The sequence below is a fragment of the Mesoplodon bidens genome (genome assembly GCF_964165515.1).
Source record: "Mesoplodon bidens genome assembly, chromosome: 4".
In the NCBI taxonomy this organism is placed as follows: Eukaryota; Metazoa; Chordata; class Mammalia; order Artiodactyla; family Ziphiidae; genus Mesoplodon; species Mesoplodon bidens.
The window spans coordinates 130,171,149-130,196,577 of record NC_138160.1 but is presented as its reverse complement, the minus strand read 5'-3'; the positions used below and the strand labels follow the sequence as shown (position 1 = coordinate 130,196,577).

The following is a 25,429-nucleotide window of genomic DNA, read 5'->3' as shown; positions in this document are numbered from 1 at the left end:
CGTTTCAGTTTGTTTTGCCTCACTGTGCATCTGGCACACGAACTTGTGTTTAGTAACAGAAAAAAGCATGGGCAAGACCCCAGAAAATACACTTTTGTGGAGAGAATGGATGGGTGGTGTATTGGGTAAGGAATGCTCCTAAGAATATCACCTGAATCAGTATTTCTCAAACAAAGCTAATCACTCAGGAAGGGTGATTAAAAATATGTGCCTGGGGACTTCCCTGGTGGCACAGTGGTTGAGAGGCCGCCTGCAGATGCAGGGGCCCCGGTCCGGGAAGATCCCACATGCCGCGGAGCCGCTGGGCCCGTGAGCCATGGCCGCTGAGCCTGCACGTCTGGAGCCTGTGCTCCACAACGGGAGAGGCCACAACAGTGAGAGGCCCGCGTACCGCAAAAAAAAGAAAAAATGTGCCTGTGTGTACCTTTAACTGTTAAACTTCTACCTATGAAGAAAGACCCAGTGTAATATTATTCACTGAAGCACTGCTTGCAGTAGAGACAGGAACAACCCAAATGTTGAGCTATAGGGGAATGGGTAGATACAATACAACAATACAGTGCACTCTTTTTTTTTTTTTTTATTAGTTTCTGCTTTATAACGAAGTGAATCAGTCATACATATACATCTGTTCCCACATCCCTTCCCTCATGCATCTCCCTCCCTCCCACCCACCCACCCTCCCCATCCCACTACAGTGCACTCTTGAAACCGTGCAACTCAGATTGGGACTTGAACCCACGGTCTTTTTTTTTTTTTTTTTTTTTTGCGGTACGCAGACCTCTCACTGTTGTGGCCTCTCCCGTTGCGGAGCACAGGCTCCGGACGCGCAGGCTCAGCAGCCATGGCTCACGGGCCCAGCCACTGCGCGGAATGTGGGATCTTCCCAGACCTGGGCATGAACCCGTGTCCCCTGCATCGGCAGGCGGACTCTCAACCACTGCGCCACCAGGGAAGCCCGAACCCACGGTCTTTTAACTGAGATCACACACCTGTTTTCAGGACTTAATGAAACTCAGGTTCTCCATGTCTCGTCACAGAAAGAATTCAGTGAGAGACAAAGTGATAGGTAAGAAGTGGATTTATTTAGAGAGAAACACACTCCACAGAGTGTGGGCCACCTCAGAAGGTGAGAAAGGCACCTGGGTATGGGGTTGTCAGTTTTTATAGGGGTGGGTAATTTCATAGGCTAATAAGTGGGAGGATTATTCCAGCTATTTTGAGGAAGTGGTGAGGATTTCCAGAAGTTGGGCCACCACCCACTTTTCGACCTTTAGGGTCAGCCTTGGAACTGTCATGGCGCCTGTGGGTGTGTCATTTAGCTTGCTGATGTATTACAATGAGCGTATACTGAGGCTCAAGCTCTAGTGGAAAGTCGGCTCGTCCGCCATCTTGGACCTATTTGGTTCTAATCAGTTTATGTCATGTCCTTGGGCTATGTCATTCTTCTAAAGGTTGTGCCCTGCCCCCTTCCCTCCTGTTTCACTCTTAACAGTGGACTGTCATGCAAACATAGAGAAAATGAGGCAGATCTATGTGTATGGTTATAAAGATCTCCAAGAGATATCAATAAATGAAGATAGGAAGAAAAGAAAACCAGGTAGGGGGCCATTATTAATGGGGTAATTATTTCTATTGATACTCTGTATTGCTACAGTTATCCATGCACAATCCTGTATGGTTTTGCTGTACATGCACAGGTAATACCTGGACGGAGTCATAAGAAACTGTCAATGATTGCTAACAGGGAGATGAATTGCACCTGGGTGGAAAAAGGCTTAGTTTTCATTCATTGAAAGTACCCTTTGGTACTTTATAATTTTTTTAAACATGTGCATGTATTTTTCAAAAATTCAACGTTAAGTATAGATTTTAATAGTGATATGAGGAACTACACATATGAAAACTTTGATCTTTAAAACAAACAGATGGAATACTACATTACCCCTTTAGGTATATGAGGGCTTTTGGAAATGAGGCATTTAAGTTTTAATCTGCCTCCCTCCCAGACTGCTAACCTCTTTTCCTTTTTCTCCTTACCTTACAAAAATCATACAAAGATCCAAAGAGACCCTTTACTGGCTTAGAAATCCATGCCTAATTGGATCCCTCTCTCCTTTGGCACTGACTGCAAACACATCACCTCCTCAAACTCTGACCAGTGCCTCAGCCAGGCACCCTACTAATGTTCTCTACAAAGATCATTTCATTTAATAGTCACAACAACCCTATTTCCCATTTCTCAGAAACAAGCTCAGGGGGAGTAAGCAACTTGCCCAAGGTCACACAGCAAGAGCTAGAAAGTAGAACTCTCTGACTTGAAGTCCATGTTCTTTTACCCACTTGTCAGTACTGCCCAGGGCAGGATAATACAGCCCCAAGTAGAGAAAAGGGGCAGGACCTCCTCAGAAACCCCTGAGAGGCTGGGATTTTCTTTCATTCTCTCAGGCACAGCACCAGGTATTGCTGCATAGACAGCTTTCCAGGTGGTTTGAGAATTTAATCCACGGCAAATCCTGGTAATCTGCAGCCAAAGCTCTTTGCAAAAAGAGCACACTCCAGTACCATCTATAGACCTAGGTGTTCTCACTTCCTGTGGCTTAGAAGAAGGACAAAAACTTGAAGTCTAAATAACGTAGCATGTATCAAGCACCTACTATATGATAGGCATGGTGCTCTAGGCACCACGTTTGAGTCCCTCCTCACAAAAACTCTTCATAAACTTCATAAAATATTAACTCCATTTTACAGCAGTAGAAACTATGGCTCAGAAAGGTTAAATGACTGGCCCAAGGTCACATAGCTTGGAAGTGGCAGAGCTGGTATTCAAATTCAGGATAATAGCACTCTAAATACAAAGCCCAATAAGGAAAATGGGAACAATAATAAAATACATACAATAGCTCATCTAATCCTCAAACTGCTCACTTTAACACAGGGGGAAACCAAGGCAAAAAGAAGTTGAATAACTGTTCACTCGTCAAATTGAGAAAATGATAATTTGCTAAAATCAAATGTTGACAAGAGTGTGGAAAAGTAGTTATTCTCATATACTACTAGTAGAAAATATAAATTAGCATAACCTTCCAAGCGCTATTTGAATGTATCCGTTAAAATCCATACACTCTATCCCTTCTGAAGCAACTCTCCCACATATACACAGTGAACAAAGATGTTCATTATAGCATTGTTTGTAATATTGAAAAATAATCTAAACATCTCTCAATAAGGGAATATCTAAATTTACAATAATAAATCCATACTAGAGAATTTTATGCAGTAATTTTAAAGATTGAGCTGGTTTATAATATGTGTGTTTATATACATAGATATTGATATTTTAAGTATATATTGCAATATTATATAGCATAAATCTCCAGAGCATATTCATTAAAAAGAGCATCTTACAAATTATGTACAGTATGTCATATATGCTTAAAAAATCCCAACTATTATTTGCATGTGTTTGTCAGTGTTGGTAAATGCATAGGTAAATATCTGGAAAGATGTAGAGCAATCTGATAATAGTTAGTACCTCTATGGAAGACAGTGACCTAAGAGTTTGAAGGAGACTTTTACTTTATCTGTATTATTTTTAAATTTTTTTACATTAAGAAACTTTTCATATATTGTGTAATTTAAAAAATAACTTGTCATAACCCTAAGAGTAGCTTCTGAGTGCTTTTGTGTACCAGGCAGTGAACTGAGTATTTTGTGAGCATTGTCTTATTTTTCACAACTGCACTATGAAGATAAGTCTAATTATTATCTTTATCTTACAGGGAAGTACACTGAGGTTTGAAGAGGTTAATTGTCCAAAACAGCCAGGAATTGAACACAGGTTTGTCTGGATCATCTCACTGAACACAGCTTTAAATCCTGGAAGCCTAGAGTAGTTTGGCAGAAAATAAAGGAACAAAAGGACGGTGTGACAAATGTCCTCTGACCTTTGGCTGTAGTGCTGGGAGTCCACTAAGGCATGCTGGGGACTGTGGTGACCCAAAGAGTTCTCGTGCCTTGTCTAAACAGTCCCTAGCAGTCGTTAGTGTTGTTTTCTGACAATGCTGTTTCTCCTCCTTCGAGGTGCCTGGCAAGATTATACTTTACTGTTGCCTTTAAAGACAGGCATGAATGGGAATTCCCTGGTGGTCCAGTGGTTAGGACTCCACACTTTCGCTGCCGAGGGTGTGGGTTCAATCCCTGGTCAGGGAACCAAGATCCCACAAGCTGAGCAGCATGGCCAAAAAAATAATAATAATTAAAAAAAAAAATTAGGCATGACCACGTGCTCTGCTTTGACCAAAACAATGTGAGCAGAAGTGACACAGATCTTTTCCAGGCAGTCTTTGGAGCTGGTGATTATTTTGCCAAGGTCTTCCCTCCCACCCCATATTAAATGTTGTCCCATATGGATAGTTTCTCTCGATGTGGATCCCTGGGCAAAAACAATTTGCACAGAGCCATTCCTCCAAGGTGCCCAACCTGCAGTGGGCATATGGCATGAGCAAGAAATAAATCTGTTGTTTCAAGCCATTGAGATTTGGGGATTGTTTGTTACCACAGCATTACCTGACCTATCCTGCCAATTATAGATAGGTTTCCATATATTCCAGTTTTTCAGGAGATACTCAAAATCTGGGTGATGACGTGACATCACTCAGCATTCTTTATTTTCTTAACATTTTATTAATGGTATAAAAATGTTTTGCTCTCACTTTAAAAAATGCAATGAAATATTCTTTAGAAGAGTACTATAACTAAATTCATTCTTTTTTTAAACATTATTTGGAATTTTAATTATTTTTAATTTTTTTTATTTTTAATTTTAATTTTTTAAATGCTTTTCTTAGTTCTTGTAAGAAAGAAGCAACTAATTTCACATGCCATTCTACAAGTAGATTTGTTTTTAATTGTGGTAAAATATACAGAACATAAAATTTACCAATTTAACCATTTCTAAGTGTACAATTCAATGGCACGTAGTATACTCACAATGTTGTGCAACCACACTCAATGTTCTTAAATGTTAACTACTCTAAAATATTTTGAATACTTTAGGAACTGAATAAAATATGTCTACAGGCCAGATTAAGCCAGTTCGCAACTCTGCCAGATGCTATGCTCCCTCTCCCAAGCCTGCAGCCCAAGCTCCCTTGGCTTTTAGCCCATCTCTTCTCATGCCTGGGCTTCTCTGCAGGCCCTTTCAGATCAGAACCTTTGATCTTAGGTTAAGGGTTCCTTAGTGGATAAAGCAGTGAAGCAGCTAGTGCATACCTGTATTATAACACAGAAAATAAACACCTGGTCTCCCGGAAGGAGTAGGCAGCAGCTATAAAGGCCTCTCTTTCCAAAGCTTAACTGGAAAGCATCCACCAGCATCCACCAAAGGGTCACTCCAGTAGGTGGAGTCTAGAGGTAGGGTATCCCTGGAAGAAGGCTCCAATCACTGTCTGAGAACCCACCACTACACATGACCGTAGTCTTTCCCAGGCCCACTGGCTTAGTGATGAAATGACTTACCCAAGTTGACAAGGTTAGTAATGAGACTGCTGCTGGGCAGTCTGGAACTCAGAATTCCTGAACTCTGCTTTTTAAAAATATTCTTCCCTGTGTTTCTTTTAATACACATTCACTCTTGAAAATATGACAAAGTCTTTAAAAGGGAATAAAAATGATCTGTAATATTGGAAAGGCTAAGAATAATACACAGAGATCTGGAGATGGGAAAGATGTAGTTAATAAAACTTTGAGAGGCAATCTGGCTATATCAAAATTAAAAATGAATAGCAATTTCACATCTAGGAATTCTATACAAAATTATAAGCAAATGTGTGTGTATATGGATAGTCATTACATCACTGTTATTAGCAATAAAAGATTGGAAGCAACCTGTATGTCCAATGGTAAGGGACTGTATCTGGAATGTGTCAGCGGGAAGTCTTAGTACTAGTAGCTAAAAATAAAGGTGGGCTTACATTTTTGACATAACAAATGTGGAGGCCCAAGCTGCAGCTGGCATCAGTTCAGTGACTACACAGTCAGAACTAGATTCTCTTGACATTTCCCTCATGGTTGCAAGATGGTGCACTTGTGCTCTAGATATCTTATCAGCATTCTAGGCAGGAAAGGAAAAGGAATGGTATCTGTTCCCTTTGTGAGGAAAGCAAGAGCTTTCCCAGAAGCCTCCCAGCAGTCTGCTTTTGACTCACTGGCCCAAGTCATATCATGTGGGTGCACTTGGCTGCAAGAGAGGATGGGAAAGCAAGTATTTAGGGATTCCAGCCTCTACAGTAGCTAAAGTAAAATGACTGGGAATGAGGGCTGGATTAACCAACCAAAGGTTTCTGCCATAGGGACTGGCTAAATAAATTATGGTACAACTGAATAGTAGAACACCATGTAGTGCTAAAAAGAATGAAGGGAATTGACATGTACTAGGAAAGAACAATCTCTAAGATATTTTGTAAAGTGAGAAAAGCAAGGGGCAAAACTGTATATAGTATGCCTTTTGTTTAAAAGAGGGGATTAAGGTAGGATGGAGACTGACTTTTCCCTCTGTATCGTTTTGTATTATTTGAAATTTTAAAAATAATATGTACATTGGGATTTTGCCTGTAATCCTGCACCCATCCTAGACAACTTCTAGTAACATTTGCTGTAGTTCATTTCAGGCTTATTTTCATGTAAATAAATGGAATTTATGTATATATTCATATATAGGAACTATAATCCTGTACATTTTCCTCTCCTCTTTTTTTTTTTTTTTTTGCGGTACGCGGGCCTCTCCCTTTTGTGGCCTCTCCCACTGTGGAGCACAGGCTCCGGACGTGCAGGCTCAGCGGCCATGGCTCACGGGCCCAGCCGCTCGGGCGGCATGTGGGATCTTCTCGGACCAGGGCACGAACCCGTGTCCCCTGCATCGGCAGGCGGACTCTCAACCACTGCGCCACCAGGGAAGCCCTTTCTCTCCTCTTTGACAGGTCTTCATTTGCTATCTCTAGTGAGTTTTCATAATACTGCTTATCATTAAATTGCACTTTCTCTGCTTAACCCACTCCTCCCCAATTCTCTGAGCTATTCACTCTTCCTCTGCCTTTCCTTTACTCCCTCCTCTGCCTCCTACAGTGATCTAGCTTTTCCCAGTCTCAGTAAACAGTTGTCCCCAGTGCTACCTTCACTGGTCTCCCTCCCTCCCTCTCTCCCTCCCTCTCTTCCTCCCTCCCTTCATCCCTCCCTCCCTCCTTTAGGAAACACCTGGCAGGTAGGGAGGGGGTGGAGGGTTAACAGGTGAGCATTTTGCCTGTAGGGGAAGACCCAGGGCCAGGGAGGCCAGCAGAGATTTTAACAATTCGAAGAATTCTAATATTTTTTGATGCCTAGCCTGTGCCAAGCAATGTGCTAGACAAATGCATGCATTACCATATATATTCCTCCAAACAATACTTTAGTGTAGGTTTCTTTGAGGGAACCATATGCCCTGGAACAGTCATGGTATATGCCTGTTGTCCTGACAACATTATTAATGGTATCCCCTTTCACCAGCTAGAGGTTTGGATAAAAAAGTATGGAGTTATCTTAACTACTCCCTTTTATTGAAACACTTTGTTTTTATTTTTTTGGCTGTGCCGCCCGGCACGCAGGATCTTAGTTCTCTGACCAGGGATGGAACCCGTGTTCCCCGCACTGGAAGCGCGGAGTCCTAACCACTGGACCGCCAGGGAAGTCCCAAACTGCTCCCTTTTATAAGTGAGGATACTGAGCCTTAGAGAGGTAAAGCAATCTGTCCAAGGATAGACAGCTGGTAAATGATAGGGCTAAGATTCAAACTCTGGTATACATGGCTTTGCTATGGACTGAAATGTGTTCCCCCAAATTCATAGTTGATGCCCTAAGCGCCCCCCCACACACACAATGTGAGTGTATTTGGAGACAGGGCCTGTGAGGAGGTGGTAAAGGTTAAAAGAGGGGGGGCCCTAATTCAGTAGAGCTGGTGTGCTTGTAAGAGGAGAAGGAGACACCAGAGCTAGCTAGTTCGACCCTGTGAGGACATAGCAAGAAGGCAGCTGTCTGCAAGCCAAGAAGGGAGCTCTCACCAGAAACCAAATGGGCTGGCATCTTGATCTTGGACTTCCCAGCTTCTAGAACTGTGAGAAATGTGAGAAATAACTTTTTGTTGCTTAAGCCATCCAGTCTGTGATACAGTATTTTCTTACAGCAGCCTGAGCAGATTAGGACGGGCTCTAATATCCATGCCCCTTCTACTCACCATGCTGGTGGGCCTAGTCATCTAGGGTCAGTGTGAGTCAGCAACTGGCCCTGGTTTAGACTTACCCCTTCTGTTTTCCTTGAATGTAAAAATTGTTTGTTTGGTTTTTTTTGGCCGTGTGGCATGTGGGATCTTAGTTCCCAGGACCAGGGATCAAATCCGTGCCCCCTGCAGTGGAAGGGCAGAGTCTTTTTTTTTTTTAATTTTTAAAAATATTATTTATTTTATTTATTTATTTTTGGCTGCATTCGGTCTTTGTTGTTGCACGCGGGCTTTCTCTAGTTGCGGCGAGCTGGGGCTACTCTTCGTTGCGGTGCGCGGGCTTCTCACTGTCGTGTTTTCTCTTGTTGAAGAGCAAGGGCTCTAGGTATATGGGCTCCAGTAGTTGTGGCACGCAGGCTCAGTAGTCGTGGCTCACGGGCTTTAGAGCGCAAGCTCAGTAGTTGTGGCGCACGGGCTTAGTTGCTCCGCGGCATGTGGGATCTTCCCAGACCAGGGATCAAACCCATGTCCCCTGCATTGGCAGGCGGATTCTTAACCACAGAAGGGCAGAGTCTTCACCACTGGACCACCAGGGATGTCCTGTTTTCCTTGAACTTAGACTAAGGGTGGAACCATTATCCTCTTTCCTAAACTGAAGTAGGCAAGTTGTCACTCCCTGAATCAGTCTGGCTTTAATCAGGAGAGGGAAACCACACCATAATTAGAAATAGAAGAGTTTAAAGATTATAATGGAGCTAGAGTAATGAAGGATTGGCTAGTAAGAAGTAAACAGAACTCTTAAGAATATAGAAGTAGCAGATTCGGGGAGAAGCCATTGCCCACAGGGCTAAAATAGTAAAGTGGGCTGCCCAAAGAAGAATCCTGCACCCCACACACCCAGGCTGAGATCCAACCCTTGTGAATGGCAGAGGAGTGGCTATGGTACCATGCTGGTGGAACTTGTTAGAAATTCACTCTCTGAGCTGGAAAACTGCCCTCTAGGGTGCTGGAGAAAGCTGTTCACAGAGAATCATCTCACTGTAGTTACTCTATGAAAGTGCATAAGCAGGGCAGGTACTGGGAGAAGCTGCTAGGTGCTGCTGGTCCCTGTACACAGCAGGAGCCTGGTGCTGGGGAAGCCGTCCTCAGAAGCTAGGCAGAGGCCAATCACACATACTGCAAGAGCCTGGAGAGCAAGCACACTGGAATCAGAAAGGAAAAGCTTTTCTCCTCTAGTGTCTCTCCAGAGCCTTTACTGGCAAAGCTTAACATCCTGCCATCAGGCAATGAAAAAACAATGTTTAATGGGTCCAGATTTTCACAAGCAGGCAAAAAGGATAAATTGGACAAGAAGACACATGCACCCCAATGTTCATTTCAGCACTATTTACAATAGCCAGGTCATGGAAGCAACCTAAATGCCATCGACAGATGAATGGATAAAGAAGATGTGGTACACATATACAATGGAATATTACCCAGCCATAAAAAGGAACGAGATTGGGTCATTTGTAGAGATGTGGATGGATCTAGAGACTGTCATACAGAGTGAAGTAAGTCAGAAAGAGAAAAACAAATATCGTATATTAACGCATATATGTTGAACCTAGAAAAATGGTACAGATGAACAGGTTTGCAGGGCAGAAATAGAGACACAGATGTAGAGAACAAACGTATGGACACCAAGGGGGGAAAGTGGATGGGGGTGGTGGTGGTGGTGATGGGATGAATTGGGAGATTTTTATTGACGTAGACACACTAATATGTATAAAATAGATAACTAATAAGAACCTGCTGTATAAAAAATAAAAATTCAAAAAATAAAGTAAAATTACGTGAATGAGGGCTTCGCTGGTGGCGCAGTGGTTGAGAGTCCGCCTGCCGATGCAGGGGACACGGGTTCGTGACCCAGTCCGGGAGGATCCCACATGCCACGGAGCGGCTGGGCCCGTGAGCCATGGCCGCTGAGCCTGCGCGTCCGGAGCCTGTGCTCCGCAGCGGGAGAGGCCACAACAGTGAGAGGCCCGCGTACTGCAAAAAAAAAAAAAAAAAAAAAAAAAATTACATGAATGTGCTCTTTAAACAAACAAAAAAAGGATGAATTGGAGCTAAGAGACAATAAATCAACAACCAGCACACTTTCTCAAAAAGGTTTCATGTATTTGTTAAGACTATAGTTTGGTACTTCCCTGGCCCTCCAGTGGTTAAGAATCTGCACTTCCACTGCAGGGGGCACGGGTTTGATCCCTGGAACTAAGATCCTGCATGCCTCGCTGCTTGGCCAAAAAAAAAAAAAAGACTGTAGTTTTCCTCAACGTGGTTCCCCAAACCAGAAGGAGGACGCAGACTAAAAATACACCTGGAAATTAAGGGACAGTGTATCTAATGAAAGGACTAGAAATCTGAGTTTTTAATAAGCTCTCCAAGCAGTTCTAGTGATGAGAGATCTTTGAAGCTATTAACTTGGAGGGATCCCCTTGGATATTACAAGGACAGAACCAGCCTGGTACTCTGTGTGTGTGTGTGTGTGTGTGTGTGTGTGTGTGTGTCTGAAGTTCTGGGTCTTGGTACACCTCTTTGTAAGTGTCCTAGAGCATCTGTGGGTCTCCTGTCTTTGCAGCTTCGTTTCTCCATCTCTCTCTGTGCCTGCCCCTCAATCTGAATATCTCTGCCTCCCAAGGCATGCCCTCTAATGTCTTTCAACTTTTACGTGCTGTTCTGTCTCCTTCCTTCCCAGTTGGTCCATCTTCCATCTTCAGATGAACGAAGACTTCCTCCTCTGGAAGCCTCCTCTCTTCACGAACCGCCCCTGAGTTAGAGATCCTTTCTTCGTTCCAAACACACAGTTCCTTTAACACTTGCATTATCTTGTATTATCATCGCCTGCTTCCCTGGCTCCCTACTAGGCTGTGTCTTTTCCACTACTGCATCTTGGATGCCTAGCACAGTGCCGGCCCATGGCTGGCAATAAACAAATACTGAGTAACTGAGATTGTCCCTCTAGGGAGGGAGGGATGGGGGGTGTGAGGGGGAGTTTGTCCTGTTCGCAGCGGGGGGGCCCTAGTATTCCCAGCCCCCTAATACAAGCCTGACACGGAGCAGGAGTTCTAAAAATGGCTAACAAGCAAGGCAGGCTTGCCTAACATCCTTCCCACCAACTAGCGTAGTCGTGGCGGGGCTCCAGTGGCCCCGACCCGGCCGGAAGGAGGCGGGGAGGCCTACGATCTTCAGGCAGCTGCCAGCCCGCGGGACCGGAGTGGGCGGGGCCTGGGCCAGAGACACCCGGAAGCGCACCGGCGTCCGCGCTCAGAGCCGGGGGAAGCAGCGCCGCCGCCGCCGCTGTCTCTGCAGCCAGCTCCTCAGTCATGCCGGTAAGTTGTCGCGCCGTCCCCGCCCCGCGCAGACCCGCGGCCAACAGCTAGCGCCTCGGCTGCACCGCCTTTTGGCCAGAGGTCCCTCTTAAAGGGCTCAGGCCGCGCCCGGAGCTGTCGCCCCTCTTCTCACCCCTCCCCACCCAGCCCCCAGCTTCTTCGACCCTCCCTAAAATCGGATCCCATGGGAGTTTTATCTGGCAGTCAGGCTTCAGAACATCAAAGCTGCAAGGCCTCCAAGCGATTACAAGCCTAAAGCTTCCCTGCAAAGACGGGGAAACTGAGACCCAGCGAGGGGCAGAGAGTCGCTGGAGGTCACACAGGGAGTCGGTGGCGATCCGGAACTGGGATGGCTAGTCCCTGCGTCTCCTATGTGGATGCCCCTTCCCGCGGAGCTGGCCTGAAAGAGGGGCTTGGGGTGACTATTACCTCCCGGACAGGGCAGGAGTTCGGAGGTCCGTGTTTGTCTTCCCTTCCTCTGCCCACTGTGTCTGAGTTTCAGGTCAGCGCTGGGCCACACTGAATGGAGACAGTGCTTTTAACCTTTTCTACAGGTCACTTTATGAACCCGAACCCGTGAGCTACAGAGAGGTTCAGGGACCTGCCCAAGTCGCCAGTTGCTCAGTGGCAGAGTCTGGGGAGGGATGAGCTGCTCACTCAGTCTTATCATCCAATATACATGATAAGACTCATGGCCTCATTTTGTTGCTCATGGCCTCATTTTGTAGGTAAAAGATTAAGGCCGGGCTTCCCTGGTGGCGCAGTGGTTGAGAGTCCGCCTGCCGATGCAGGGGACACGGGTTCGTGCCCCGGTCCGGGAAGATCCCACATGCCGCGGAGCGGCTGGGTCCGTGAGCCATGGCCACTGAGACTGTGCGTCCGGAGCCTGTGCTCTGCAACGGGAGAGGCCACAACAGTGAGAGGCCCGCGTACCGCAAAAAAAAAAAAAAAAAAAAAAAGATTAAGGCCTTTTGCAGATAAAAACAAACAAACATTAAAATCCCAGTAATTTATTCAAGGTGGTGTTGGGAGATGGGTGCAGCCAGGATTAAGCCCCTTATCTTCAGGGGCCCAGCCTCTCCTGACCACACCACATGATACATGTCCAACAAAAGTAGTCATACCGGCTTGGCAGGAAGCTCTGATCCCAGTTGCGTCCCAGGGCTACTGGCTGGAGGCGTGGTGTTTAGCACTTTCCCCCAGGGTGCCTGGTTTTCTGGCCTTGCTCCAAGTGGGTACCCAGAGGTGTCCCACAGACGCCCTGTGTCTTAGCGGCCTAGCTTTGGGGAGCTGACAGGTGAGTCAGAGGCCCCCTGGGCCAGGCCACAAACATCTCAGGTGTCATTTCCCTTGGGTGTTGCCAGGTGCCTTGAGACAAATCCTCAGACAACACAAAGTATGGACAAAGAACCTGACAGAATCAGCCCTCCCAGTTGAGCAAATCTGCCTGTGGCAATGTCAAAGGAAAGCATTAATCACTCTGGGACTGGGATGGCTGAGGCTACCGGCCTTTTGTGGGGGATGGCAGTGAGGGAAAGGCCAGCTTGAGGATGGCTCTATTCTATGTTCACTTCTGGGAATTTTAACGAACAAAAGACCCACCAGAGTGGATGACCCAAATGAAGAGGGCACTTGGCCGTATACCACGAGATGAACCAAAACTGGAAAGGGATTAATGTGTCACCTGAGAGGTTTCTCACACAAAACACTTGGAATCTCAGAAACCTCTTTGAAAAATCTGTGCCCTACCCCACCCCCCTTGCCAGCTGCATGACCTCAGGCAAGCTGTTTTACCTCTTTGTGCCTTGATTTCCTCAGTGTAAAATAGGGGTAAAAACTGACCTCACAGGGCTGTCATTAGTAGTAACTGGAAAAATGCCAGTAAAATATGTAGCTCAGCCACTGACATAGTTAGTCCCGAAGAAATGGTAGGTCTTGTGTAGACCTAGGACAAATTGGTAGAACTATAGGCAGGCAGGTTTCAACCCTATGTTAACAAGGACCACAGTGGCTAAAAGTTTAGGCTTGGGTAGGTCTAGGCCCTGCTATTCACTAGCTGTGTCACTCTGAGTGAGTGACCTAACCTCATCTGTCAAGAAGGGATAATAATAATGCCTACCTCATGGTGTTGTTGTGATGAGGACATGCATGCACAGTGCCTGGCACATAGTAGGCACTCTAATAATAGTAAATTCCCAATCATCAGGCTGTTCAAAAACTGAACGCCCCGGATATTTGAGAAAGCATTTCGTCTCTGGGAGGGGTCTGGATAGTATGACCCCATTCCATTCCCACCCTTCCAGTTCTGCGATTCTGTTAAAGCATTGCACAGATGACTGGGCTTTTTCCTCTACGTTACAGGACCCGTTTTGTAGGTGACTGAGGGGTTGGCACTGTGCAAAGTCGAGCATTCAGTGGTGGGGCTGGCCTTGGGATTCTCTGTAAAGACAGGATTACTCTGCGCAGGAAGGAGACTTTCCACAACCCCATATTTACTTTTTTTTTTTTTTTTTTGCGGTACGCGGGCCTCTCACTGTTGTGGCCTCTCCCGTTGCGGAGCACAGTCTCCGGACGCGTAGGCCCAGCAGCCATGGCTCACAGGCCCAGCCACTCCGCGGCATGTGGGATCTTCCCAGACCGGGGCACGAACCCGCGTCCCCTGCATCGGCAGGCGGACTCTCAACCACTGCGCCACCAGGGAAGCCCCCATATTTACTTTTGCAACTCAGAGGTGGAGGAGGAGAGGACTGAATTGTAATGTTTGCCCAACGGAAGCCGTCTGCTGGCTTCTGACCTCTGTACCGTGCAGGATGGAAGGAGACCCGCTCTCTGTAGCCAACAACAGAAAGCTTTAGAGATCTGTTGACTTCAAGCCCTCAGGCAGCAAAAACTTGGGCTCCTTCACATGGTGTCCCCATCTCAGGTCTCCTGCTAAGAGTCATCATTGTGGGGGGTGGCAGCCCCATTTGCTGGTCCAGAACCAGCAAGGTGTCCCTGGAGCCAGGAAAGCCTGGGTTCACATCCCAGCCTCAACGCATACCCACCACAGGACTGTGGGTGGCTTAGTTCACCCCTGGAACCTCAAGTTTTCTCCTACGTATAGTACGGTGACTAGCTCCCTTTCCAGGCTGGGTAAGGACTGAGATACTATATAAAGAGCATTTCACATAGTGGGCACTCATTAGATTTGGGTTTTATGTTGGTCTTACAAACCCATTAAAGCTTTGGATGGGTGTACAGGTACCAACCACTGATGAATCTTGATTACCAGTTATTCTAGAGCAGGAGTCAGCAAACTTTTTCTTAAAGGGCGAGATAGTGAATACCTAAGGCTCCATGAACCATGCGGTCTGTTACAACTCCTCAACTCTGCCATTCTAGTGTGAAAGTAAATGAATGAGCTTAGCTGTGTTCCAGTAAAACTTTATAAAACCAGGTGGCAGGCAAGCTATAGTTTGCCAGCTTGTGTGCTAGAGCAGCATCTCAAACTATAATGTGGGCAGGAATGTGCTGGCTGGGTGTCTTGTTAAAAATGAGGGTTCTGGAAAAAAAAAAAAAACAACAAAAAGGATTCTGATTCTGGAGGTCTGGGGTGGGACCTGAGAGTCTGCAGTCTGGCAAGTTCCCGGGTCATGCTGATACCGTTGTTCTGAGAACCACCCGTTAAAGGCAAGATTATGGAATCCTCACTAGAAATCCTTACTTCCAGAATTTGCTGTGGTGGTTGTTGAATAGTCACAAAATGAGCTGAAGGGATCAGAGGTGTTTAGAAAAAAAGAAAGACTAACCGTTTTCTTTAAGGCAGGTTTTGCAGATTTGGCCTCGATAAAATAGTCGTCTCCTGGTTGTGTCATTATGTTTGTAATGATGGTTATGTAGTTCAGCACCGAAAAACCAAACTGCTTAACTCTTGGCTTCAGTTTCCACTGTACAGCATGATGATAACCCAGACCCAAAGGTGGTTTGAGACTTGGAAAGAGCCTGAGAAGCCATTTAGACCAATGTTTCTCAAGTGTGTGGTCTTACCCCTCTGTTTCTCCTCAGTGGGTTAAAAATGGAGAGTCACAGGGGCCACCCAGAGCTACAGAGCTCACTGAGTCAGCTGCCTGCAGAGCTGCCCAGTCACCAAGTACCCCTGTGATTCTTCTGTGCACTGAGACTGAGGAAACTGAATTGGCTAATGCCCTTTTGGTATAGATAAGGGGACTGGGGCCCCTAAGGGCAGGGATTTTGCCTGAGGTCTTCCAGCAAGATACAGTGCTGTGCCCAGAATTCCAATTGAGGTAAGAGATTTGAAAAGCTCCATGGAAAACGTAGCCATAGTTTTTTAAAGGGACAGAAAAAATGGAAGTGGAACAAAGTAATACTAATAATCCGATAGCTAACTTTTTCAAGAATTTTTTTCACCGCGCCGAGTGGTTTGTGGCATTTTAGTTCCCCTTAGTTCCCCGGCGAGGGATTGAGCCTGGGCTCTCAGCAGTGAGAGCACAGAGTCCTAAACCACTGGACAGCCAGGGAATTCCCCCGATAGCCAACTTTTTACCCCAGTGGAACCTACTACTAGGCTCCAGTCTCTTTACCTAACATATGAATTAACTATACTTCTGAGTAATTACCTCCAAAACTTAGTGGTTTGAGACAACAAATATTTATTAACTTATAGTTTCTGAGAGTCAGGAATCTGGAAGCAGATTAGCTAGTATTTCTGGCTCAGGGTCTCTCATGGAAGCTGCAGTGAGGATGTTGTCCAGGGCTGTGGTCCTCTGAAGGAGGATCTGCTTCCAAGTTGGCTCCCTCACACGGCTGTTGGCTGGAGGGCTCAGCTCTTCACCATGTGCACCTCTCCTTAGGGTTGCCAGAGGGTCCTTAGGACATGGCAGCCAGCTTCCTCCAGAGTGAAGGATCCCAGAGAAAGTAAGGCAGAAACCACAATGTCTTTTATGTGTTAGCCTCCAAGGTCACCTAACGTCACTTCAGCCATATTCTACTGGACACACAGGCCAACCCTGAGACACTGTGGGATAGGACTACTCAAGGGCATAAATACCAGGAGGTAGAGATCACTGGGCCATCTTGCATGCTGGCTACCACACTTAAAATCTTGTGTTCATCCCATTCACCAGCCTGGAGAGGGACTTTCATCCCCATTTTGCAGATATAGAAACCAAGGCACAAAGGAGTTAAGTAACTTACTCATGGCCACACAGCTACTAAGTGCCAGAGCTGGGATCTGAAGCCAGGTCTCATTTCCAGAGATTTAAAATAAAGGAAGTATTGGTATAAGTAACCTTTGTTTGAAAGCAAAGGAAGGACCCAGGGTTGTTCAACCAGCTGTGTCAAACATCTATTCACTCAACAAAATGTGTTAAGCCCCTACTCTGTGCCCGGCACTCACTGTTCCAAGTATTGGGGATGCAGCAGTGGACTGAACAAAGCCTCATCTTCTGGGAGCTTGCCTTCAGGCCCTTGGTTTGTTAGATATCCTGGAGACTGTAGGATGTTGAGCCCTCATGAAGAGTCCAGGAGCCTGGGTTCCCTTACTGGCCCAGATTCAGCTCACTGGGAGCCCAGGCAAATCCTCTCCCTTCCCAGGATTCAGGTGCTGCTTCTGAAGCACTTGGATGGCAGCAGTGGTCTCCATATTTCAGAGTCACCAGGGAAGCTTATTGACCATAATAGATGCCTCAGCCCTCTGGCTTGCTGACCAGGACCTACAGTTTTTGTTCGTTTGTTTGGTTTTTTTTTTTTTTGCGGTACGCGGGCCTCTCACTGCTGTGGCCTCTCCCATTGCGGAGCACAGGCTCTGGACGCGCAGTCTCAGCGGCCATGGCTCACGGGCCCAGCCGCTCCGCGGCACGTGGGATCCTCCCGGACCGGGGCACGAACCCGTGTCCCCTGCATCTGCAGGCGGACTCTCAACCACTGCGCCACCAGGGAAGCCCTGTTTTTTTGTTTTTATACAGCAGGTTCTTATTGGTTATCCATTTTATACATATTAGTGTACATATGTCAATCCCAGTCTCCCAATTCATCCCACGCTCGCCACCTCCCCCTTTCTCCCCTTGGAACCTATAGTTTTTGTAAGCTCCCAGGTGAGTCTAATGCAGAGAGTGATCTTTTAATGCATAATTAAGACCACCAGATCAGCACTGCTCAGAGCATGGGGCCCAGCCACATTAGAGTTATTAGTGATCCTGAGACAACCCCATAGCTGAAGAATCAGGGCTTTGAAGATGAGACTAGGAACCAACATCTTAAACTACCTTCCCAGGTGATTCTTCTTGCATGTCCCAGACGCCGCTAAAGGGTTTCGAGGGATTCTGTCCTTTAACACAACCACCTGTGAGATATAGCAACCCTTAGTTACTGTACAGTTTAAGAGAGTGGGGCTCAGAAACAGGCTACTGGGGAGTCTGATGAAAGCCGGATCTTGCCTTTCTCTCTGCCCTGTGTCTTGGCCCCCGAGTGGGCCTGCATGCTAAGTGGGGCATGGGGCCCCTGGGGCCCCTCTGCAGGACTTGGCTTATGGTCTCCTTTGTTTCAGAAGCACGAGTTCTCCGTGGACATGACCTGTGAAGGCTGCTCTAATGCAGTCACTCGGGTCCTCAACAAGCTGGGAGGTGAGTGTGTGGCCCTCGGATGGGGGTGGGGAGACAGATACACTTATATTAAATGCATGTAGGCATGGAACAGGAGAAGCTTGAGTTTAAGCTGTTAACAGTAACACTAAAACATATTGAGTACTTAGCACATGCCAAGTACTCTGCTTCATGGCTTCCGTGGATCACATCATTTAACCCTCACCCTGACCATTTCAGGTAGCTGCTTTGACCATCTCCATTTCAAGCAGGAGGGAACTGAAGTTCAGAGAGGTTAAGTAACCTGTTGGGATCACACAGCCAGTAGTGGCAGAGCTGGGATTTGGCCACGTGGAGCCCTGGCAGTACTACTTAGTATGTTGGTAATCACATTCATCTCCAGTGTGATAACTTTTGTTATGTGACACATGTGAGTGTCATTTTCTATTAAGATTTTTAGAAGCTGTAACATTTTAAGAAATAAACTTTGGATCAGTCCTGTGCAGAACTCCTAAAGCACCTCTTTTTGGTGTATTTAGAAAACCATTAATCTCCAGTCCCCTCAGTTCTCATCTGGGGAAACTGAGGCCCAGAGAGGGCTGGGGTCTGGTCCTGGGGCTCCATGAAGTCATGACAGAGCTGTGATCAGAGTTCTGGTAGTGCTGGGGCAGTCAGTCTTTTAACCCTGGATAATAGTAACACCCAGTTTTCAAAGGGCTTTCATGTGGATGTCATCTCGTTAGCACTTAACACCATCCTCTGAGCTGTAGTTTCCGTCTGTGGAATGGGGATGTTGACACCAGGCCCCAGGAGGGGAAGTGACTTGCCCAGTGTCCCACAGTGAGTCCATGGCTGGTTTCTAGACTGTAAACTGGAATCTGAACTGTAAAAGAATCTGAAACAGTGAAAAGAACCTGGCTGCTGACTTGCCATGTGACCTTGGCCTCCTCTCCCGGGGCCTGGCTTTCCCCAGCTACAGTATGGGAAAGTCAGCCTCTCAGCTTTGCTGTGGATACTTTAACAGTATAACTCTGCTCACAAGCCCCTCTATACAAGCACCAGCTCTGCATGAAGTGAGGGAGGGCCTGCTTTCGCTCTTGCTGGCCCCAGGACACCTGTCCAGGGACCTGGGCTGCCAGAAACACAGCTTGAAATCCACTGGGTCAGATGATGCCAGAGTATCTTCCAGCTCTATGATGCCACCAGAATATTTTCTCCAAAGAGGAGGGAGAAACTTCTGAACCAAAAGACAAAACCCGGAGTGCAGCCAGGATACACTGCCCTCTCCCTGGTATCCATTATGTACAGAGTCAGAGGTTAGGACTAAATCCCATGCCATGTGCTTTTTCAGGCCCCTTCACTGGTGCCTGAGGATCTGCCTTTGAGCTTGGGCAGGTATCTCTCCCTCTTTCACTACTATCCCCACTTGGGGTGGCCTCTTAAGAAAGGTCAGAAGGGTTTTCTGAGCTAGTCGGGGCCACAGATGAGCAGTGCTGGGCCTGAGGAATCACAGACCAGTGGCATACTTGAACTGGAGAGCCCACCCCGTTGCCCTCCCCATCGCCACTCCCCATCATCCTCCCCATCACCCTCCCCATCCGAAAAACTGTCTTGCATAAAACCGGCCCCTGGTGCCAAAAAGGTTGGGGACCGCTGCGTTAAAGGATAACAAGTGCTTTCCTCATCTGGTCTGAGTGTAGGTTCTTTGGCACTTCTACCTCCCTACCTGTACCGAAACCCACCTAACGGGTTCTAGGAGTTAGGGAATGAAGACCTGGGCTCCTTTGCCAGCTCCCCTCAGAGTGTGGAAGACATGGCACCAACACTTAGAATAAGGCCTTGGCTGGTTACCTAATTTGAGGCTTCTCACTTTGAAAGTGAGAATGCTACCTGTTGATAATGGACGTATCTTTTTTTGTTTGTTTGTTTTGCGGTACGCGGGCCTCTCACTGCTGTGGCCTCTCCCATTGCGGAGCACAGGCTCTGGACGTGCAGGCTCCGCGGCATGTGGGATCCTCCTGGACTGGGGCACGAACCCGCGTCCCCTGCATCGGCAGGCGGACTGCACCACCAGGGAAGCCCGATAATGGATATATCTTATCGTTGAAAAGCCTATTGCTTTTGTATGCTCTGAATTTATAAATGAGTGGGAGAATGTGCCCTTAACTGTTCCATGGGACTCAAGGGGGGAAAACTCATGATCTTTACCAGATTTTGCTGAGTCACGTTGGAAAGATGGGTCAGTGGTAGGATAGAAGTGGTTCTTTGGAACTTACTTCCTCAGTCTAAGGTTCTTCCACCTGGCTTCCTCATCTCAGACCAAACCATTCTGGTCATAATCAGAATGTTGGAATGGGGCCCAACAAGCTGAATTTTAAACACACCAGGGCTTTTTTTTATCAGTGGTTCAGATTCTAGAAAGCAGTTGTCAGGACTTATGGGTCCCTGTGCATAGGAGTCTTAATGTTCAACAAAATACATCATGAAATGCTAAAAAAAAAAAAAAAGTGTGCCAGTCTGTTGCCCCACAATTTCCATTCTATGAATTCATGGTATAGAAATATTTCCACAAGTTTTATAAGATACGTTCAAGTATGTTTACATTGTTGTGATCATAGTGAGAGATTGGAGGCAACCTCAGTGTCCTTCAGAGGCGGACTGAGTAGATGGATGGTACATCCACACTATGGGATATGGTGTAGCTGTTAAAAAAGAACGAAGTAAGTCTGTATGCACTGAGATGGCAAGATATCCTGGGCATTGGAAAGTGACATATAGCAAGACCTGTTTACAGAGTATGATGCCACTTTGGAGAATTACTTTTCATTTGTCCATCGGGGAGAAACACTGGATAGGGGCCCTATTGTTCAGTGATCCTTAGAGGTAGGAAATAGTAGGGGCCTTACAGTTTCAAATTTTTTCAGAAATGCTTGCCTTTTTCCTTTTTAAATGGTGTGTCTGGGGACTTCCCTGGCAGTCCAGTGGTTAAGACACCGCGCTTCCACTGCAGGGGGGCACGGTTTCAATCCCTGGTAGGGAAATTAAGATCCCACATGCCGCGTGGCCCAGCCAAAAAAAAAAAAAAAAAGTGTGTCTATTACTTTTGCAATTAAGAAAAAACATTTTAAAGCCCCCATCTAGAGCAGGGATGGGCAAACTACAGCCCCTGGGCCCAATCCAGCCCACAGCCTGTTTTTGCACAGCTGACAATGGTTTTTACATTTTTACAGGGTTGTAAAAACAATATACAGAAGACTATGCAGCCCACAGTTCCTAAAACATGTGCTCTCTGGCCCTTTTCAGGAGAAGTGTGCCGATCCTTGGTCTAGAGGAGAGGGGAAGGGTGGTGGTCAATAATTCAGGAGCCTGACTGGGAACGTCTCTGTCCCCCCTCACCCCCCCTTCCTGCAGGAGTTCAATTTGACATTGACCTGCCCAACAAGAAGGTCTGCGTCGACTCTGAGCACAGCGTGGACACTCTGCTGGAGACCCTGGGGAAAACAGGAAAGGCTGTTTCCTACCTCGGCCCCAAATAGCAAGGGCCTGGGCCCCCAGCCTGCAGGATGGACCAAAGTGGGCAGGTGGGTGAGGCCCCGACAGTGCAACAAAATATGTCTCTACCGAATGCAAATCACAAACTCAGAGACTCCTTCCAGCCCCCTGTGAGTAGACGGAGCACTATGTGATGTCTCTCAGGGTCCCCTCTATGACTTCAGGGTACATTCATCAGCAGGGCTTAAGTTTAAGCATATGGCCCTGAGCAGTGTGTCTTTTGCTTTGATAAGTTAATGGTCCCATCAGAGGTGACACCTACGCCCTGAGCCTTGTGGTCCTGTGCACTGACCAGGTGAGTTAGTTCACCTTGGCCTCTGTCCCCACTTGGAACTGTTCTCAGCTTCCTGAACATGCCCTCTGCCCAGACTGGTGCAAAGACAATACTGTGGTCAATCTGGTAGTTTCTTAAAACCTACCATATGACCCAGCCATTCCTTTGCCAGGTATTTACCCAAGAGAAATGGAAAGCACTGTCCATATGAAGACTTGTAAATATTGAGAGCAGCTTTACTTGTAATAGCCAAAAGCTGGAAACAACCCAATGTCCATCACCAGGTGAATAGATAAACAAATTGTGGTATAGCCATACAATTGAATACTATTGTCCATGCAACAACTGCAATGAATCTCACATACTGTATGATATCGTTTATATAAAGTTCTAAATAATGCAAACGAACCTATAGCGACCAAAGCAGATCCGTGATTGCCTGATGATGTGGGGTGGCAGGGAGAGGCAGGAGGAGACTTTGGGGTTGGAAATGTTCATTATCTTGAGTGTTGTGAGGGTATGTGGGTGTATTCAATTGATAAGTTGCAGATCATCACATTGTGCACTTAAAATATGTCTATGTATAGTATGTCAGTTACACCCCCAATAAAGCTGTTAAGGTAAAAAACACAACACAAACAAACAAAAAACAGCAGCGTGTTTAAGCTGGATGTTCCCTTTGATTTTACATAGTCCAGAAAGGAGGTTAGTGACACTGTGCCAGCACCCTTCACTGCGGAACCAGGGCAGACTTTAGTCATCCATCCAGCATTCCTTCCCTCCGTGCCTAGCCACAGTCTCAGAATCCTTCACAGCACAGCCCTCCTAGCAGTCACTGCCCCCATAGTGCCTTTCATGCCCTTCATGTGTGTATTACAACAATTGCCACATCCCTGATGTCGGTCAGTGCTCTCACTGTAATTAAAAATGAGGCCTGGAGAGGGGAAGTGACTTGACCAAAGCCCCACACAGGTAAGTGCCAGGGGCAGGCTGAGAATCAGGCATCCAACTACAACTGACTGCTGGGCCATGGCAGTGAACTTCAGCTGCAGCCTCCTTCCTCAAGGTGTGCATTGGAATCTGAGCCGTGGCAGTGTCCTGTGTATCTGGTGACATCACATGCAAATCATGAGATGTCAGATGTGTCTGTCTTTGTCATCCCCTTTCTGCCCAAGGATGAACCATGTTCAGGAATGAGCCCAGGATGAATAATCAGTATTCTAGGAGTCTAGTTTTTAGCTGTGCCCTCATTTCACACTCTGACTTTGGACACTTCTCTTTCATTCCTGAGACTTAGTCCTCCCTCCTGTAAAATGAGGCTATAACCTCTACCCTGCTTTCCTGCCTTGTGGAGGTTACTGTGAAATCCCTCTGAATATGCAGGATGATCCTTAAAGGGAGGGTAACGTTTCCACCGTACCAGTGTTCATCACATGGTTCCTGCATCCCTAGGGTTTTGGGGGGAGGGTGGGGGGAGGGACCCCAGGCCCCTCCATGTATCCCAAGTAGCCCTGTTTTATATTGGGCCTCCGTGTAAGACTGTTTATAAAAGTCTCTGTGACAAGGAGGGATGGAGGGAGGGAAGAAAAAAAATCTTCCTCAGCTGGCTACACACGTGGAGCCCCAGTGTAGACACTTTGAATTGGAAGCTCCCGACCTGAGCATGTGAATTTTGTTTGACTAAAAAAGCAATACCTGCCTGTTGTAAACCATGTGTAGCTTAATGTGTGTTTTTCTCATAGTAGGCTCTTTTTTTTATTGAGATGAAATTCACATAACATGCAATTAACCATTTTAAAGTGTACCATTCATTGGCCTTTAGTGTATTCACAATGTTGTACATCCACCACCTCTCTCTAGTTTCAAAACTTTTCATCACCCTAGAAAAACTCCCTGTACCCATTTAGGCTGTCCCACTGCCTCCTCTCTCCATCCCCTGGCAACCACTAATCTGCTTTCTGCCCCCCGGACTCACCTATTCTGGATATTTCATATAAAAGGAATCATACGTTATGTGACCTTTTGTGTCTGGCTTCTTTCACTTAGCATAATGTTTTCAGGCTTCACCCAAGCTTATCATGTATCAGTACTTCATTCCTTTGTATGGCTGGATAGTTCTCATAGTAGTTTTAATTAATTTTAGCTTTTTTATTATAGGAAGTGTCGAACCTATGCAAGTAGGGTAGTAAAATGAATCTCCACGTACGCATCACCCAGATCCAACAATTATCAAGTCATTGCCATTATTTCATCCATGGCCCGCTCTCTCCACCCCCATATTCACAGCAAATTCAGTCATCATATAATTTCATCCGCACATCTTGTCAGTAACCATGTGTAGTATGAAAAGGCTCCTGGAGATTCATATGCACGGCACTGGGTGAGAATCACTGATCAGGTAAGCTTTTACCCCACACACCAGGCAGCATCTGTCTCCGAGTCTGTTTTAAGAGGCTGCCCAATGACTGATTTGAAACCAGGTTCAGGAACCAGAGATAGAATGTTTATTGGTTCTGAAGTTTCCTTGATTGTCTGGCTCTCGGCAGATTTGTTTGCTCATGATTTTTTTTGTTGCCCTCCCGGTATAAGTTGAAACAGGACAGGGAAGGTGCCCTAGCAGCCCTGGGAGTTCCCCAGAAGAGGGCCTCGGCGGTGATCGGCTTAGCAAGATCAATGGGTTCTGGTCAAGACTGCCAAGAGGCAGTCTTGGTAGAAGCAGCGTGCAGGGCTGGACATGGGGTTCTAGTCCTGCTCCAGCACCTGGGTTTCCCACCTCACCCGGTACAACTGCCTCTTAGTGAACCTTTACTGCTTTTGTAATGTCTCCATGTGCCCAGCAGATGGCGCCTGTGTTCCACCTCACTTCTCATCTCTTCCAGGATGCTGAGCCAGCTCCTGCCTTCCAGACAGATCTAGGACCTGACAATCCTGCTCAGCGATGGTAGTTCCTGCGGAGACCCTCACTTGCCCTGCTCCTCTGTAGCTTCCTTGCAATAAAGTCAAGTCCATTTTGCTGGAGATATTGTCTCTTGCCTGGTCTTGATGTCACCTGCTTATGTGCTGTGCTGTGCTGCTCACATGTTGCTCTGAAGGAGATAACTGCAGTGCTTGCTTGGGTTGGAGTTCTAAGAGCTCCCAGCTGGGCGAAAGAGGTCCGATGGATTCTGAGTCTTTGCTGTGTGAGCTTTTGAGTCACTTCCCCTCTCTGGGCCTCACTTTTCCTCATCTATAAGTGAAGATGTTGGGTCAGGTGGGTGATCCTCTTTCTTTTCACTACTTTCTTAGACTCTGTATTGTGAAAAACCTTTGTCTGTCAAGTGAATCACATTTAAGGGAGGTAAAATTGTATGGCAGTTAGAATAACGGGAAGAGGCAGCGAAGACAGACTGCTTGAGATAGAGTCCAA

The 25,429-nt window shown here is 46.5% G+C and overlaps 1 protein-coding gene across 2 annotated transcripts; it reads left to right on the top strand.

Annotated features, from left to right (window-relative positions):
• The first annotated feature begins 11,501 nt into the window (after window positions 1-11,501).
• Window positions 11,502-25,041, top strand: ATOX1 (antioxidant 1 copper chaperone). Of its 2 annotated transcripts, none has more exons than XM_081232500.1 (4): window positions 11,502-11,619; window positions 18,164-18,239; window positions 21,609-21,778; window positions 24,903-25,041. In XM_081232500.1, the coding sequence occupies exons 1-3, from the start codon at window positions 11,614-11,616 to the stop codon at window positions 21,731-21,733; spliced, it is 207 nt and encodes a 68-aa protein (XP_081088626.1). In that variant the 5' UTR covers window positions 11,502-11,613; the 3' UTR covers window positions 21,734-21,778; window positions 24,903-25,041. The 2 variants fall into 2 exon arrangements, with proteins under 2 accessions (XP_081088626.1, XP_081088627.1); XM_081232501.1 differs by having other exon boundaries at window positions 11,520-11,619; window positions 18,167-18,239.
• The last annotated feature ends 388 nt before the right edge of the window (window positions 25,042-25,429 follow it).